Genomic DNA, 16,414 nt, shown 5'->3' on the forward strand with positions numbered 1-16,414 from the left:
TTGGCCCTCTCTGTGGAGAAAGCTGTACCTCTTTGGTGTTCTCATCCTGCTCTCTGTATTAATCAGTCATATCCACCACTGTGAATCTCTGCAGCTGAAAATGTAAACGAAGGCTGTTTTCTGCAGTGTGCTGTTAATCACTTCATCTGACACCCAGGGATGCGTCCAGACGTATATTTGACTGGGATGGCAGCTGGACCACTGACATTAGCAGGGGTGGTGGGGGTATACATGCGCACACTCACAAATCAATAGCATTTACCCTCTCTATCTTCTTTCATGTAAGCATCATACAGCTGTTATATTCCTGCGTATAGTTGTTTTAATTTTAAAAAAAACACAACAGAGCGGCGACACATAAGCTCAATACTTGTAGTTCTTGCACAAATTCACAGATGAAGGCTCTAACAAAAGAAAATGTGCAATTTTTAAAGCCAGCCAGTCTGTGAATGCATCCATGGTAGTAGATGTTATCTTAAGTCCCTCTGGACATGTACTCCCTTGTGGTTTACAGAATCAAAACAACTCAACAGGAAGATCATTCTTTATGCTGATGATCTGGTTTGTTATTCTAGATCACAAAGAGGCATCTATATTAATATAAACAAAGAGTGCGGTCTGGACCTGCTCGTTTTGTTAAGTGTCCTGAGATCCCATTTGTTGTGAATTAACGCTCTTCGTTAAATATTGATTGATTGATTTATTGTCAGTCTGTTTCATAGCCAGATAAAAACCCTTAAGTATCTTGTATAATATGATTCCTACATAAAAATACTAATTTAGATCATTTATTCATATATTTTAATGCTTTTACATATGAGTGTAAAAAATCTGATCCCCCTTCCTCCCAGTCAGCCGGTCTGTTAACAGATAACATCTGCACATATGAGCCTCAGTAGTCGTTTGTGTGGAAACCGTCTGAAGACGAGTCTTGTTGCTCTTCTTGCTGTTACCCTAAGACGTTAATCTGTACCAGCTCAGGATCCTCCACATATAATATGGCCTCCATCTGTTGAGCCCATCAGCTCTGCTAGAATACTGCCAGGGTGCTTCTGAAGGCCTCTAAGCAACCCAGAGCTAGGCTCCATCAGGCGACTATACGACCCCAACCCCCCACCTCCCTCTCCCCTCCTGCTGGGACACCAGAAGGATCTGTTTTGATAGCAGCCGTTCCCCTCATTGGTTTGACCCTCTGAGCTAACATCCCTGCCATTAGATACACAAGTAAGTACGACTGCAGGCATGCTCCCTGACACTGAGTAAATATGTTGGCAAACTGGAGGAATGTAAAGTGAGGCAGTTCAAAAGGCCGTCTTTCTGTTGTGTGTGTTTGTGTGTGTGCTGTCAAAATTAGGGGAGACCGCCATGCAGAAAGCCATCTCCGACCTCACTGCCCATGTCGGGTTGTCGGCCTGTGACGGATGGAGCCTTAAATCTCAATCTGACTGTCCGCCTCCACCTTTTAGAGATGCCTCCAAATGGAAAATTGGACTGGTGTCTCTATCACTGAAACCCACAACACCACCTGGAACATGACCTGAGTCTGTTTTTCAAGATGTGAGAGAGGAACTGTGCTGTTTGAACAAATCCAACAGCACAGAAACAAATATCTTCCCTCATCTTTTCTATCAGAAGACTAATCTGCAGTGTATAAATTACAAAACCATGCAAGTAAACCAAAAATCTTTCCAAACAGTGGTCTTTATCTCATGTGGAAGAAAATCAAAGCGTCATACATGATATCAAGAAATCCGGTGGCTTGACAGATAGGGTATAACAATGCTTTCCTAGAGCCAAACATTTATTTTATTGCCTGGTAACCTCAGTGTTTCCATTCGCTCTGGAAACACTGGAAATCAAACTATTACCTCACTTTTGCACCACAACTCTTTGTTTTTCTGGATGTAAAATAACATATCCATCATGAAATGATGGAAACAAGGACACATCATCATGAAAGATGGATTTTGTTGAAAGACTCTTTCTTATGTCAAATGTAATCCATAACTCAAAGTGGTTTCTTCGGCCCAACTGGTCCAAATCTGGACTGTCTTCATGACCAAAAAGCTGAAAAACACACAAAGATCAGCTGATAGCTTCTGTCTGCACCAACATGCTTCTCTATCAGTGCATATCCATCACAGTTCAACACTGTCAGCGAGTTTATTGTGGTAACTCAGAGTTTTGTGAGGGATTCGACCTCTGCTCTCAGACACCCTGTGGGAGCATGTATGTGCTCATGCGGGGCTGTGTGGCCTGCTGGGTCAGTCTTGCTCCCTGGGGTGTCTGCTCATGAGAGGGGCCTGTTATTCAGGGAACATCCTGCGGCCCTCCCACCCTCCTGTAGTGTCGGGGAGAAGGAGCTGGGAAAACCCCCATCATGAGAGAGAGGACAATTTGTGGTTAGAAACTGTTTAGGTCGATGTTGTAGTTTGGCTTGTTGTTGGTACAACAGAAAACAAAAACTGTAATTGAGGGAAAATGTTTGGTTATTATAAAACAAGCTTTCAGATGACGTCTGCTTCATTCGTCAGCTAATCATTAAATGATGGAGCCACTTACACAGCTGAGCATACAAGAGCCACTTTCTCTTCTTCACCATATGGTCCATATTTACTGGAGAACACATCCACAGCATCATTATGTTAATGCTGACGCCTCTGCTGTGGTACTGAGCAGACAGAAGGGGAGACTGGGTGGTGAGGGGGGGCTCTCAGTGATTCCCATACAGGGAGGCTGTCATCTCAGGCTGAAACAAGGACACATGCAAATGATTCAGCTGAATATGTCCACATCCAGGCTTGTTGAGTGAATGTATTTGCATGAATTTGGATCTTAAACACAGCTTAGCATCATCACGCTTGTGACCGTACAAAGGAAAGAGGTCAAATCTTAGTGTGGCTGCAGAGTAATGGTAAAGACATCAGAGAACAAAGACTGAACTGCTTGAATGCAAATATGATAGTGTTGTTGTTGTTTTTTTAACTCAGTTCACAACTCATAGCTGTTTATGTCCAGGTTTCAAGAGTCCATGGTTTTCATAATACTGTGTAATCCTTTCATCCCTGTCTTATTTCTAACATCTCACAACAAACTTCTTTCTGTTTTCTCTACTCTCAGGAGGCATATCATGCAGCCTAACCCAGAGGGGATGAGTCCTAGCCCAAACAGAGTTCTCCTCCTGGCTCTGCCATCCCTGTCTTCTGTCTAACATCTCGCTGCAACATGAAGAGCCATGTGGTAGGCTACCAAACGTACCAGTAGAGGGCGTAGTGGGGCGGGTTTCTTCACTGAGCGCTCATCCTTTTTACCAAAGCACAAATACCTTGTGTCTGTCATAAATGTGGACTCTTCCACAATCATGTAAGATGAATGAAATTCTAACTTGTATGTCCATATCCAATGGATGCTGAGAGTCAAACAGTCTCAAGAAACTTCAAGAAGAAGAGCCAAAACAGAAAAGGGATTTTGATAGAACAAATTATTCATAGTTCTCCCAACTGTTACACATGCTTGACATTCTGTCATCTGATCACCATTATCATTAGACAGGTTAATTATCTGAAATTAAGTTTTCAGATTCATAATTTTACATTCACCACTCTCAGATATGCAGTTATCAGTCCATAAATCAGAGAAACAAGTTCACAGAATTAGAACAATGGGACAGTGTAGAAATACAATTAAAGTTTTGCATGATTTCCATCCAGCCTGGAGTGGATAGACAAAAATACTTGAAGTACTATGACAGAAGTGTACATACACATCTTTAGTTTCTCCTCCAGTGGTTCATTGTGTGATGGATTCAGGTCTGAGAAGCATGACAAACATTCAACAGTCATCTGTCGCCATCTGCTGTTAGAAATGATTACAGAGCACGTTGTGATCTGGAAACAGTGGGAGGCACAGCTTCATACAGATGCTGCATTTTAGTGAACTTAGTAACATAGGTCAACAGGTGATCCTTTGACAACATGGAAACCTTTTTGTTTTAAACAGAGAACCTCTTTTGCTGACACGAAATCTGCTCATCGTGGGAATGTTTCATTACCTTTGAAATTAAATCAAAGTGCTTTGGTGTGTCTTTGCCTACAGGTCATTGAATGTTTGGCAACAACATTGTTCTGTATAGTATGGTGGCCCTGAAGGATAAAACAAATTTACAAAAGATCAAACACTTTTACAAAGTTGGAGACAAATCAACATTTCATTTTTACAGAAAGGGAATGTACCAAATACTGGAAGTGATCCGGAAGTGATCGAGTGAGGGGTCAATTAGTTTGTTTTGGTGGAGAGAAACCAAACGGAGCGTCATGGTTTACATATTAGGACATCCTCGGGTCTCAGAGTGAGGTGTTAGACCTCAGCTGAAAAAGCATCATGTCTACGGAAAAGCTCCGTCATATCTCCGCAAAACCTTCATCATGTGTCAGAATTCAGATGAAACGGCCTCAGACCACAGAGCCTCAGGCATAACGGAGTCAGGCTAAACAGAGTCAGACTCAACGATAAAAGAGTTCCTTCATTTGTAAAATTGTCTCCAACTTTGTAAGTGTTTCATCTTTTGTAAATTTGTTTTCTTAAATGTAAATTTGTTTTGGCCTTGGTAAAAGTGTTTTGCTGATGTATTTTTGTTTTACACAATGTAAAAATGTTTTACAAAATGTAAATTTGTCTCCAACTGTGTAAAAGTGTTTCATCTTTAGTAAATTTATTTTGTCCTTCAGGGCCACCGTAGTATAGAGATATACATACCTGTAGAGTGATGAGGTTATTTTATTGAGGCTTTGTGTTACGTAAAGAATTTTTTAAAGTCTGTATTTATTATAAGTGTAAACACCCAGAGAGTACTATTTTTAAATGTTGTAAAAAATACAACTTTGATCACCAGATTGAACTCAACTCAACTCAGCTCAACTCAACTCAAGAAATTTTCATTTATGTAGCACCTTTCATAAATTCAAGGATGCATCCCAAGGTGCTTCACAAAAGAACAGAGACAGAAAAGAACAGCAATATCTAAAAGTGGAAAAATCAGAAAAGTATCTGAAAAATTAAATATGATAAGATCTGATAAATACCAGAGAATAGAATAAGATAGAATAAAATAAAATAAATAAAAATGATGCTAAAACAATGGTCACAATGGTAATAATGCAGTCCAGAGCTAAAAGGAAATCCAAAATGTAGAATAATTTTTGGACAGACATTGAAGAATTCTACTAAAAACACAGAGAATATCCTGCAGACTGTGTGGGATGAAAAATGTAAATCCTTCTTATGTTTTTGTCGTGTCTGGATGGAGCTTTAGAAAAGGCTAAGGTGATGTATAGGTAGAGTGGGGATGAGTTACCAATAACATTTGTGTTGATGTAACTATAGGCCACCTGACAGGGGAATGTGGAGGCAGATAATGGGTTAGAGCTCAGTTGTCAAGGACAGCTTTCACCAGGAGATGGAGCAAAGGATCCTCCTGCTCTCAATCTCATTATGTGAAGACTAGTACAATCAATAAAAGTTCAAGACTCAGAAATGGAACAAATAAATACATTGAGATACTGTAGTCCTCAATGTCTGAACATCTGGTTCATGGATTTGCGGTCCTGATAATGTTGGATTGTAGAGGGTGAAAGAACTGTTGGTAATATTTCACCATCTGTGATCATTAAATGTTTTTGAACAATAGATGTGATTTTACAGGAAACCATCATTGAGTCTCGTTAAGTTCCAGGTGAGAGGCGATTAAGCCCAGGTGGCACTGATTGCAGAGCTCCTGCCTGATCGGACCAATGATCAGGTAGTCTGCTATAAAAGGTTCAGGGCAACAGCAGTTGAGTGTGTCTGTTTTGTCATAGGCTGGAGGAGAGCCTTTGGTCCTAAAGACCACCAAGATAGTGTTTCCTGTTTTGTGGCTGGCCTGAATAAAAACTGAACCAACTGAGAAATTAAAATCCTGTCCCACGTTACAACATTCAAACTTGCATTCATGGATGAAACTTCTATCATATAAGGGGGAAGAGGACCTGGTTAACATGAGCACCCTGTCTATACATTTTTTTAAATCAGTAAAGATCCTGTGGTGAAACTCTTCCCCAAGTTGATTTAAAACCTGAGCTACATTTAAAGTCTCTGCATCTGTGTTATAGAAGGGCCGTAGTTATTTATCTTCAATTCTTAGTTTCAGTTTCCAACAGTCATGCTTTGTTTTTTTAGTGATGCAAAGCCTATCTTTGCAAAGTTTCCAGCTGGGTCTGACATCTAAAACCTGATAAGTGCAGCGAGCAATTGTTTCATGCTGATTCAGATCAGGAGTGACAGTATCTGAATTTTATGAATGAAGGTTGCCTTTGTAAACTTACTAAAATAAACACTTCCTTTATTTTCAACATGTTCAGAATACAAATGTTTTTTCAGAGCTCTAAATGTTAAGATGTACTCTGTAATAACCAAACAAGCACTTTTCCAGAGGGGATACCATCAATGATACATTTTCACAGATTTATATCAGGTGTACCTTGACCCTAACTAAACTACAGACAACAGAAAATAATGAGCTGGGGGATACTTCATGTATTTGATGCCAAAACTTCAGGGAAGGTTAATAAGATAGAAAAAGGAATTTAAACAAGGTTTTTCTTTATTTGACAGTGAGACAAGTCAGCCAGCAGCAGCCATTTTATCACACTTAAAATTTCTGGAACTGCTTCTTGGCTCCAGCAGCCTTTGTCACTTTGAGGACGTTGAACCTCACAGTCTTGCTGAGTGGTCGGCACTCTCCGACAGTCACAATGTCTCCAACCGTGACGTCCCTGCAGACATAAAAAAAACCACAAGATATTTGATGGGGTTTGGTGGGTGAATCTTCACAAGATCAGGCTGATTTAGCTCCACTTGAAATTAGCTGTAAAAATTGATCATGAGTGTTTAAACTAAGCTGCATCAGTGTATGCCAAAGGCAGTTTCGTCAACGCTTATTGAGCTTGGAAGACCATCGTGAGAAAAACATCATTTGCAGCTAAGTGTGATCATATCAAATGCATTAACACTTAAAATCATTTTTGATTTCAAAACATGCTTACACAGCTTTCAATTTGATAATAAAGTCAGGTGTAGAGAAATTTATAGAATGAAGTTTCTACATTTCTCCAGACCTTTGGAGTTTACACATATTCATGCCTACGCTTGCTGACCAAAACAGCCTTTGCCTCGTTTTGGCTATGGCTGTAGAAACAGACAGTACCTGAAGCAAGGTGACAGATGGACAGACATGTTCTTATGCCTCTTCTCAAAGCGGTTGTATTTGCGGATGTAATGCAGGTAATCACGTCTGATAACGATGGTTCTCTGCATCTTCATTTTGGTCACCACACCTGTTGGGCACATGCACACAAAATCTGAGTATCATTGTGTAAAAAAAAAAAAACTCTGCAGGTCATATCAGAAACCAAGACAATAAATATCCTAAAATTTTCATGTAAGTGTATTTGTTTAAGATTGCCACTTTTTACATCAGTGTTGCCATAAGGCGATGTCGTCAGGACCCAAAGGGCTTGGAAGACCATCGTGAGAAAAACATCATTTGTAAATCCGTGACAAGAAAGGCAATTGGACCTGCTAAACAGGTTCTTTGTTCATTTGCATCAGCACAAATTTACTGCCCTCATTTCCTAATTTTATCCCTCATTCAAGCCAGAGGAAGTTTCACATCAGCTAAAAAGGGACTGCAGTTACATGTGCAGATGCAGATTAACATTCCCAAGCCAGTGCGTGCATCATTGTAATACAGAAAGCTTCACAGTTTTAAACTGACCAGAGAGGATACGGCCACGGATGGAGACATTTCCGGTGAAGGGGCATTTCTTGTCAATGTAAGTGCCATCAATAGCCTGTTGAAGAGAAACGGGATGTGATTATTGTCAATATTTTACACCGTCTCTGTGCATGCAATGATCATTTTTGACTGCATCAGTAATGCCAAAAAGGCAATGTCGTCAGAACCCTGAGGGCTTGGAAGACCATCGTGAGAAAAACATCCTTTGCAGGTAATACAGTGAAAGCTGGTACAGCTCCACATTACTAAGTCATATCGGTTATTTTACTACAACCAGCAGTAAAAGGTACCTCTCTTGGGGTTTTGAAGCCCAGCCCGACACTCTTATGGTAACGGGGAAGCTTCTCCTTGACCTCCTTGCCACCATCAGCGACCAGAACACGTTTCTTGTTCTGGAAGATGGTGGGCTGTTTCTGATAAGCCCGCTCGGTCTGTGGAGAAAAAATGATCGGTAAGTTTAGACAATATAACACAGAAACTTATTTCCCTTTTCTACACAGCGATTCCGTGAGGCCTCGCTATTTACCGCTACTGTAAAGTCAACTTCATCCATTTAATAAACACTGGGGAATTTAACAGTAGCGAAAACATATGCTTAGACACGTTTTAAAGTGAGGTGTGTGTCACCGTTTAGACAGCATATAAAGCCAGTCTAACTTACGACAACAAGGGAGTAAACTGTTAGCAAGCAAGGCTAAACAAATTAGCATTCCGGCCAGTTCAACGTTACACGAGGGGAGGAAGAACGGCAACACAAACTACCAGTTACTTCCTTCTTAATGTCGTCAAAAATGTCTCAGAGTCGAGTATAAAGAACTTATATAGGCAGGTGCGTGAAAATCTATTAAACTATGTCGCCAAAAATGGGTATATATCGTTTTATATTCACCACGCCGCTTTCGTGAACATACTTGTGCATCCGCCATCTTTGCCAGCCGAGTCGTAAAGAGGCCTGTGAATGCGCGCGACGCACGGAAGACACAGAGCCACCGGAAATGACGTTCCACCTTCTTCCCTTTTATGGCGGTAGGCCAACAGCTTATTGGTGCATTACCGACACCTGCTGGTGTTGCATTTTGATCAGTATAGCTTTCCTATACTGCATTTACATATAAGTCCTTAAATTGCATGGTGCTAAAAAAAACAACAACTGTGCTTTCATGCAATGTTTCATTTACTTTCAATTAAATATATGTTTTTTTTGGTGTAAAACCTTATTTATTACGGAAGAGGATTAGGGCCACTGACAAAAAAAAATTAAATGTTTTTTTTTTTTAATTCTGAAGAGTCAGAATCAGAATCAGCTTTATTGGCAAGGTATGCTTGAACACACAAGGAATTTGACTTAGGGGTCTGAATTCGAATTATGTCTACTTTTAGTCTAAACTGAAATAAGTCAGTGGAAACAGGGACTTTTTTAAAGAATCTCACTTTAGAATAGGCTATGGTGATGTATAGGTAGAGTGCAAATGAGTTACCAATAACATTTGTGTTGATGTAACTATAGACAACCTGACAGGGGAATGTGGAAGCAGGTAATGGGTGAGCTCTGTTGTCAAAGACAGCTTTCACCAGGAGAGAGAGTAATTATTTTTTTAATTGTTATTCCGAGAAAAAAGTCAGAATTCTGGGGGGAAAGTCAGTATTCTGTGATAAAAGTCAGAATTCTGAGATTAAAGTCAAAATTCAGAATTCTGAGATTAAAGTCAGAATTCCAATTTTTTTCTCAGAATTTTCAAGATTCAAAGGTTTTTATTGTCAATTGTCACTATATATACGAGACATACAGGAACAACGAGATGCTGTTTTTCTCTTCTAGCTTTTAAATATCTAAAATTTAAATATAAACTACAATAAAATATAATAAAATACAGTTATACAAAAACAGCCTATGTACACAGTGCAGGTAGTGCAGTGACAGTTTAATTCTGACTTTAACCTCAGAATCATGACTTTAACCTCAGAATTATGACTTTAATGCTTTAATCTCAGAATTATGACTTTAATCTCAGAATTATGAATTTTGACTTTTTCCCCAGAATCCTGACTTTTTTCTCGGAACAAAGATAATTAAAAAAAAAATTGGTTTATTTTATTTTATTTTTTTTGTATTTGTTTTCCTGTGGTCCTAACCCTATTCTGTTATCTATACAGTCTCTGTGGAAAACTAGCGGTGTAAAAACTACCAAAGTGTCACGCTGCGGTCAGTAGATCTACATAACATCATCAGCAGCAGATTGCCTCACGTCAGTCCCATCACGCGGTGTTCAGATCGGTTCAGATCAGCACACGGAGAGCACGGAGAGCCTGCGCACCGCCTCGGTCCACAGCTGTGTTACAAACAAATAAAACGGTGTCACATGATTGTTCGGGAGTATTAGCGCTCTAAACACACAACAAGATGGCATCACACCCGGGAGGAGGCGATAAAGGTAATAGTTAGAATCAGCAATATTACACAAATAAATGGACTCTAACAGCGTTGTCAACAGCGTGATAGACATGTACCAGTCAGAAACATAAAGAACTAACTCTTGTGTTCTGGTCTTATATTGTTTACCTTCTGGGAGTAACACTGACGTTAGCTAGACAGCTAGCCTAAATGTTAGCCTGCGTTGGCTCAACTAGCATACAGCCGGTGCCCTTACTGGAAGCACGATTAGCTTCCTGGATAGCTATACAACAGTGAGTTAGCAATTACTTGTCAACAAACGGAGATAAAATGATCGAGAAACTTTGGTGTAAGCATGAAGCTATCAAGATGTCAAAAATGACACACGTCTGTTTATGTAACAACATTGGGTAAGTTCAGCTAATTAACTTAGCTAACTAATACGACACACTGTCGTGTTCTGTCTGGGTTACATTAAATGTCTTTCATGGTTTATTAAGAATAAACTCGACATATATCAAGCTTTACGTTGAAGAAAGATTCATGTGGAGATCATTTCTTTATTCTTTATTCTTTATTCAGATCCCCATTAGCTGCCACTAACGCAGCAGCTACTCTTCCTACATAAAACAAAACATAACATACAAAATATGCATAAAATACAAAACTAAAAATTCTACAAACATTATAAAGAAAAACTGTGAATGCTATATCGAAATAAAATACAAGAAACAGAAAAATGCTACAGACATGAAATACAAAAACAGAAACATGCTACAAACATGAAATACAACAAATGTAAGATACAACAACTGAAAATGCTAAAGACATAAGATAGAAAAATTGAAAATGCTAGAGACATCAGATAGAAAAACTGAAAATGCTACAGACATAAGATAGAAAAATTTAAAATGCTACAGACATAAGATAGAAAAATTGAAAATGCTACAGACATAAGATAGAAAAATTTAAAATGCTAGAGACATCAGATAGAAAAACTGAAAATGCTACAGACATAAGATAGAAAAATTGAAAATGCTACAGACATAAGATAGAAAAATTGGAAATGCTTGACACATCAGATAGAAAAACTGAAAATGCTATAGACATCAGATAGAAAAATTTAAAATGCCACAGACATCAGATAGAAAAATTTAAAATGCTACAGACATAAGATAGAAAAATTTAAAATGCTACAGACATCAGATAGAAAAACTGAAAGTGCTACGATGTTTCCCGTCAACAGTGTAAGTAGTTTTAGTTTCAGATTAGATTTACAGTAAACCATACCTGATTTTCTGGAGTGTCATAAAATCAGCCTATACCCAGCAACCCTGTCCATATATAAAACCCTGAACTGCAGATTAATACACTTAATAAACGGATATGTAAGTCAAATACTTGAAAAGAAGAGTTTCAAGGTTTGCAGTAAAATATAGAAATGAAAACATACAACATTAAAAAAAATCCATGTCTTACAAATATGACAAAATTCATAAACATGTTGAAGAGTGAGAGTAGAGTGAGCCACTGCAGTAAGGAGTGACACACACATATTCCAGTTAGAGTGGTTTGTGTTGACACCATATTTTGATGTTGATACCATTATAGTATTGTTTCAATGCAGGAGTCTCTGTAACATGAATCTAGTCTCTATGTGCTTTTTAAAGTTATTTATCTGGGTCCTTTAAATCAGTGGTTCTCAACTGGTCTGGCTTTGGGACCCACCATAACCCCTTAGCGATAAGCCTCGACCCAAATCAAGGAAAAAATTTCAATTTATCAAATTGATTTAATATAAAGATGGTGCTGTTTGAACCTGAGATACAGAATATCAGATTATGCCAACACACAAATTAAACAAGTGTACTGGTAAACCCAAAACGACCAGCAAGTGGCGATGCCAGAAGAAGAAAAATGCCCTTTCACACTCTTTTAGCTTCATTTTAATGTAAATTAAAAAGTGCATATTAGGGACACATGGTTTCAAGGATGCACAAACATGAAACAAATAAGTCTAATGAGAACTAGTTTCAAAGAGATTCAAAAATATGTAGTTTTGGCATAACATAACATGTCAGAACAAAAATTATGCTATTAAAAGAGAGAAGAGTGTTTTGTTTCCAAATGCCGCTTTAATTTTGACTGCTTCATACTTTCACTTGCCAACACCTCAGTGCACACAACACACTGAGGTTTTTGACTTCCTTTTTTATCAATATAATAAAGTCCATATTTAATGTAGTCGCTGTATTATTTGTGTTAAGCCATGATTTTTTCTCATAAGAAAAAAAAATACTTTGAAGTCTTCTTCTACACTGTAAAAAGAATGATGTCACAATTTTTATTTAAAAAAAATTTCCCCGGCCAAAGGCCACTCAAAACCTGTCCGCGACCCACTTTTGGGTCTTGACCCACCAGTTTAGAAACACTGCTTTAAATCATATTTATTACCTACAGCTAAATGTTATCTGACCTACAATAACCTCTGCATCCTCAGCCTCTGCTGCTTTCAGCTCTTTATTTAAAGAAGGAAGAGATTTCCTCTGCATCTCCACCTGAGGTTATCAGGTAGAGTTTAGTGTTTCATAATTTCACCTGTGATACTGTGAGAGTGACACTGTCAGCACTTTGTCTGTCTCTCCACGTGAGGGACACTCATTTGATTGATACCAACGTAAAATAGGGAGATTATCAGGAGAAATAACAACTCGGAGTACAGCGGGAGAATAAGTTATAAAGCGGTAGACTCCTGCCTAAATCCATGTCATGACATGTCACTGACCTTTATCTTTCAGGAAGTACAACAGATCAGATACTGGAAGTGGGGGCTGTTTTATTAAAAGAGTGAGTTTACATTTCCAGTTTGGACACAAATTATTACATTGGAAAAATGATTCATATCATATTTATTACCATCTAACTGTGCCCCCCTTCCCCCTTTCCCGTGCAGTTTCATCTATGAGCGGGTTCGGCGGCATGGAGACAATAACATGACAGTGACCAGGGCACAGCTGGGTGGAGGAGAGCTGTGTGACCCAAACCACAAGAAGCTTGCCCAGTGCTTGCAGCAGATTGGGGATGAGCTGGACGGACATGTAGAGCTTCAGAGGTGAGCTACCTATTTGTCTGTCTGATCCAAAGAAGTCTGAGCTCAAGCAGTTATTTAATACAAAGTTGAACTAGTAGTTAGATTCCCTCTTAACACTAACTGTGATTTTCCCTAGGATGATAAACAGCTCTTCACTCACTCCCACCAAAGACGTGTTTGTGAGAGTCGCCGTAGAGATTTTTTCGGATGGGAAGTTCAACTGGGGCCGAGTGGTTGCCCTTTTTTACTTTGCCTGTAAACTTGTCATCAAAGTAAGTAAATCAGCTCTGTTGAATCTTAACTCCCATTAATGACAAAATAAGACGTGATGTCTGAAGCGTCTCCTCTGTACACTTTAACAGGCTCTCGTCACTCAAGTCCCTGATATTATCAGAACGATCATCAGCTGGGTCCTGGAATACCTCCACGAAAATGTGATCAACTGGATCAGGGAGCAAGGTGGCTGGGTAAGGAGCTAGCTAATACATCCTTTATATATTAACACATTGCATTCATGATGCATATTCATATTTATGTCTGTTTCTCTTGAATGTTAGGAGGGTATTCGGTCCCACTTTGGCACCCCCACATGGCAGACAGTAGCGGTTTTCTTGGCTGGTGTTCTCACCACTGTTCTAGTCATTCGCAAGATGTGAGGAGTTCGAGGAGAGCAGACACAGGAAAGACAGGAAGAATACCGACTGACAGAAATGGAGAAATGGACAGAAAATCTGAAAGTAAACAGAAGGAAATTATGGCAGAAGGAATGAGTGGATCAAGAAGAATCTGTATTTGGGCACAAAGAGTCTCCATTTCTGCCTCCCTTTCATTTCCAAGACTGGGAGTGAGACTGAACGCACCGTCGTACCCATGATCCCTGTGCCACTGAGGGAGTGAGCAGTGCATGACTGCATGCACAAAGCAGAAGGGGTGGAGAGTTGGTCAGACTTGAAAAAGGAAAGCATTTTAAGTAATTTATTTTTTACTTAGTACAGATTTAAAAATGTCACTGCTCTTTGTTGTCTGCCCTGAACGATACATGGGTTGAAGAAGTTTCATTAAGTTAGTTTTCTCTCTGCATTATTTTCACAGTTTGCTTTTCTGACTGTCCCTCTCTCTCCATGCATCTCATTACGGTGTCTGCTATCTTCAGATGTGTAAATGGGTGACGGTATAAATCTGTAAAGATCAGCTGGCAATGAAATGTTTATGGGGTGGGTCATTTTCCATCAAGTTAAATTAAGAGATTTTTGCAAACAAATGATTAAATATACGAAGAGGATGATGTTAATGAAGGGATATTACACATGTGATAGCAATTAGGCTCAAGCAACACCAAATATATCCCTCCGTCAATGCACAGCTCAACCATATGTCAGTGGACCGATAAAGTGCCACAGCAGGGATTTGTATACAAAGATCACTTTACATTCAACACAAATCACCAAATGTTAAAAAAGTCACATGAAGTGAATAAACTAAAATCTTATGTAACATTGAATCATATGCTGTCTTCAGGCATCTGACCGTCATTGTGACCTTAATGTGGCTCCTACTTCAAAAAAAGTCTTGCCTTTTGTTTGTCCTGCTTAGAAGCAGGCTCATGATATGAACAGACATTTCCTCTGGTCGGTGGAAGAGGTAGCTCTGCAGACACAGATAGCACTGCATTGCTCAGAGATGCTTACCTCACTCCACACATTTTCAAAGTACTGTATTTTAATGTGAGTAATTCAACCTGCAATCATATCAACGCAGAAAACAGCATTTTATACACTATTCCTTGTTTGTCAGTGCCTTGGTGTTTCTTTTTTTATTTACAGTGGAATCACTTTGATATCCTTCCCCTTTTTCTATCACATTTGTAAAGCTGAAATCTTTTTGCAGTGACCCTGTATGTTGTAATATGGAAATAAATTTCTAACTCTGTTAACAGTGCGGCTGATATTTATGTTTCCTATAAATGAGGATTTGTTCATCAGTACCACTATGAAAAATGTCTCCTGATTGTTTATTGCTTGATACCAGCTGGATTCATAGAAGCTGCAACACGCTCCTGGTCTTTAGCAATTCTAGGAACATTGATTTAAGGAGGGCAGGTTTGGCCTAACTTGCAAACTACACGAGTGCCCATGACAAAGCAAAGAGAGAGTCCCTGTCTTTCTATCTCTTTCCATGATGCCCGCATTCCTTAACACCTCGGTGAATCCTCTAAATGTTCCTCTAACACCATCAGAGAGCATCAGGCTGATGTTTTCAAGTTTAAAATTAAATGTTTTAAGAGCTGTTTGATTCAGACGGATTTCCCTGACATGTCAAACGAAGAGTTCATTAGGGGCATCATAATCTCTGTGGTTATCCTCTCACACTCCCCTCACCTCTGTCATCACTAATGTTTTTTTCAACTAAATCATTTGAAAAGTAATATCACTGTGACTACCCCTTACTTAACTTAGTATTTTGAGCTAATTTGCATATTGTATAATAGAAACAGGCCACAGACACTGTAGACCAGGGGATCCCAAACTTTTCAGCCCGCGACCCCCAAAATATAGGTGCCAAAGACTCGCGACCCCCACTGTCCCTCAAAGTGATTTAATGTGGCTTCATTTAGCTGGTGTGCAATAAGCCTACCTATATGAGCATGTGTCTGTGTTTCCTGTGGTGTTATGAATTAACCTGCTGCTACTGATGCTTTTGATAATTAACTTTCTCTAACCCTAAACTTAGGAGTCATCTGGCAAAAAGAAAGGCAGAAAACTCATTACATTTTCTATTTTCAAGGTTTTATTCCAAATTTAGCTACTATTTGTTGTCCATATTTTTCACTATAATGAGTAAAACGTACTATTTTTAGATAATTAAAAAAAAAAAACATTCTAAAGACATCTCTCGACCCCCTATTTGTGTCTCGCGTCTCCCCAGAGGGTCCCAACCTATGGTTCCAACCCACACTTTGGGAACCACTGCTGCAGACTGTACGCAGCATTCAAACAAACATGGTGAATGTTATACCTTAGCACAAGGGCGTCAAACTCATTTCAGTTCAGGGGCCACATACAGCCGTAGTTGATCTGAAGTGGGCCGGACCAGTTAAATC

At 39.2% G+C, this 16,414-nt stretch overlaps 2 protein-coding genes, 2 long non-coding RNA genes and 3 other non-coding genes across 8 annotated transcripts in view; 2 read left to right on the plus strand and 5 right to left on the minus strand.

Annotated features, from left to right (window-relative positions):
* LOC117832653 overlaps window positions 1–4,199 on the plus strand; it is a 42,319-nt gene extending 38,120 nt beyond the window's left edge. Inside the window, exons 4-5 of the long non-coding RNA XR_004635222.1 lie at window positions 3,121–3,240; window positions 4,000–4,199. This is a non-coding gene — a long non-coding RNA (uncharacterized LOC117832653). The remainder of the gene's footprint in view (window positions 1–3,120; window positions 3,241–3,999) is intronic.
* LOC117832654 lies at window positions 1,702–3,957 on the minus strand. Its single transcript, XR_004635223.1, has 3 exons — window positions 3,764–3,957; window positions 2,563–2,749; window positions 1,702–2,363 (listed from the first exon to the last, which is right to left on the minus strand). It is a non-coding gene; the product is annotated as an uncharacterized LOC117832654 (long non-coding RNA).
* A 2,420-nt stretch (window positions 4,200–6,619) lies between the features above and the next one.
* On the minus strand, window positions 6,620–8,874 carry rps11 (ribosomal protein S11). 2 transcript variants are annotated; one of them, XM_034711883.1, is made up of 5 exons: window positions 8,743–8,874; window positions 8,122–8,262; window positions 7,811–7,886; window positions 7,241–7,370; window positions 6,620–6,809 (listed from the first exon to the last, which is right to left on the minus strand). In XM_034711883.1, the coding sequence occupies exons 1-5, from the start codon at window positions 8,755–8,757 to the stop codon at window positions 6,686–6,688; spliced, it is 486 nt and encodes a 161-aa protein (XP_034567774.1). In that variant the 5' UTR covers window positions 8,758–8,874; the 3' UTR covers window positions 6,620–6,685. The 2 variants fall into 2 exon arrangements, with proteins under 2 accessions (XP_034567774.1, XP_034567773.1); XM_034711882.1 differs by having other exon boundaries at window positions 8,721–8,765.
* Window positions 6,931–7,014, minus strand: LOC117804637. Its single transcript, XR_004629211.1, has one exon. It is a non-coding gene; the product is annotated as a small nucleolar RNA SNORD35 (small nucleolar RNA).
* On the minus strand, window positions 7,501–7,584 carry LOC117804636. Its single transcript, XR_004629210.1, has one exon. It is a non-coding gene; the product is annotated as a small nucleolar RNA SNORD35 (small nucleolar RNA).
* Window positions 7,957–8,041, minus strand: LOC117804623. The gene has a single exon (XR_004629197.1). It is a non-coding gene; the product is annotated as a small nucleolar RNA SNORD35 (small nucleolar RNA).
* Window positions 8,875–10,042: 1,168 nt separating the features above from the next.
* LOC117832651 (apoptosis regulator BAX-like) lies at window positions 10,043–15,252 on the plus strand. Its single transcript, XM_034711881.1, has 6 exons — window positions 10,043–10,263; window positions 13,022–13,070; window positions 13,177–13,335; window positions 13,451–13,586; window positions 13,677–13,781; window positions 13,872–15,252. The coding sequence occupies exons 1-6, from the start codon at window positions 10,233–10,235 to the stop codon at window positions 13,968–13,970; spliced, it is 579 nt and encodes a 192-aa protein (XP_034567772.1). The 5' UTR covers window positions 10,043–10,232; the 3' UTR covers window positions 13,971–15,252.
* The last annotated feature ends 1,162 nt before the right edge of the window (window positions 15,253–16,414 follow it).

Source organism: Notolabrus celidotus, chromosome 20 (assembly GCF_009762535.1).
Source record: "Notolabrus celidotus isolate fNotCel1 chromosome 20, fNotCel1.pri, whole genome shotgun sequence".
Classification (NCBI taxonomy): Eukaryota; Metazoa; Chordata; class Actinopteri; order Labriformes; family Labridae; genus Notolabrus; species Notolabrus celidotus.

Excerpts from the sequence above, each read along its gene's own strand:
- LOC117832651 (XM_034711881.1), top strand. The coding sequence starts at position 10,233 with ATGGCATCACACCCGGGAGGAGGCGATAAAG. Across the intron at positions 10,264-13,021 it reads CCCGGGAGGAGGCGATAAAG|GAAGTACAACAGATCAGATA; the intron begins GTAATAGTTAGA and ends TTTATCTTTCAG. Across the intron at positions 13,336-13,450 it reads GGACATGTAGAGCTTCAGAG|GATGATAAACAGCTCTTCAC; the intron begins GTGAGCTACCTA and ends GATTTTCCCTAG.
- rps11 (XM_034711882.1), bottom strand. The coding sequence starts at position 8,750 with ATGCACAAGTATGTTCACGAAAGCGGCGTG. Across the intron at positions 8,263-8,720 it reads ATGTTCACGAAAGCGGCGTG|ACCGAGCGGGCTTATCAGAA; the intron begins GTGAATATAAAA and ends TTTTCTCCACAG. Across the intron at positions 7,371-7,810 it reads CCGTGGCCGTATCCTCTCTG|GTGTGGTGACCAAAATGAAG; the intron begins GTCAGTTTAAAA and ends TGTGCCCAACAG.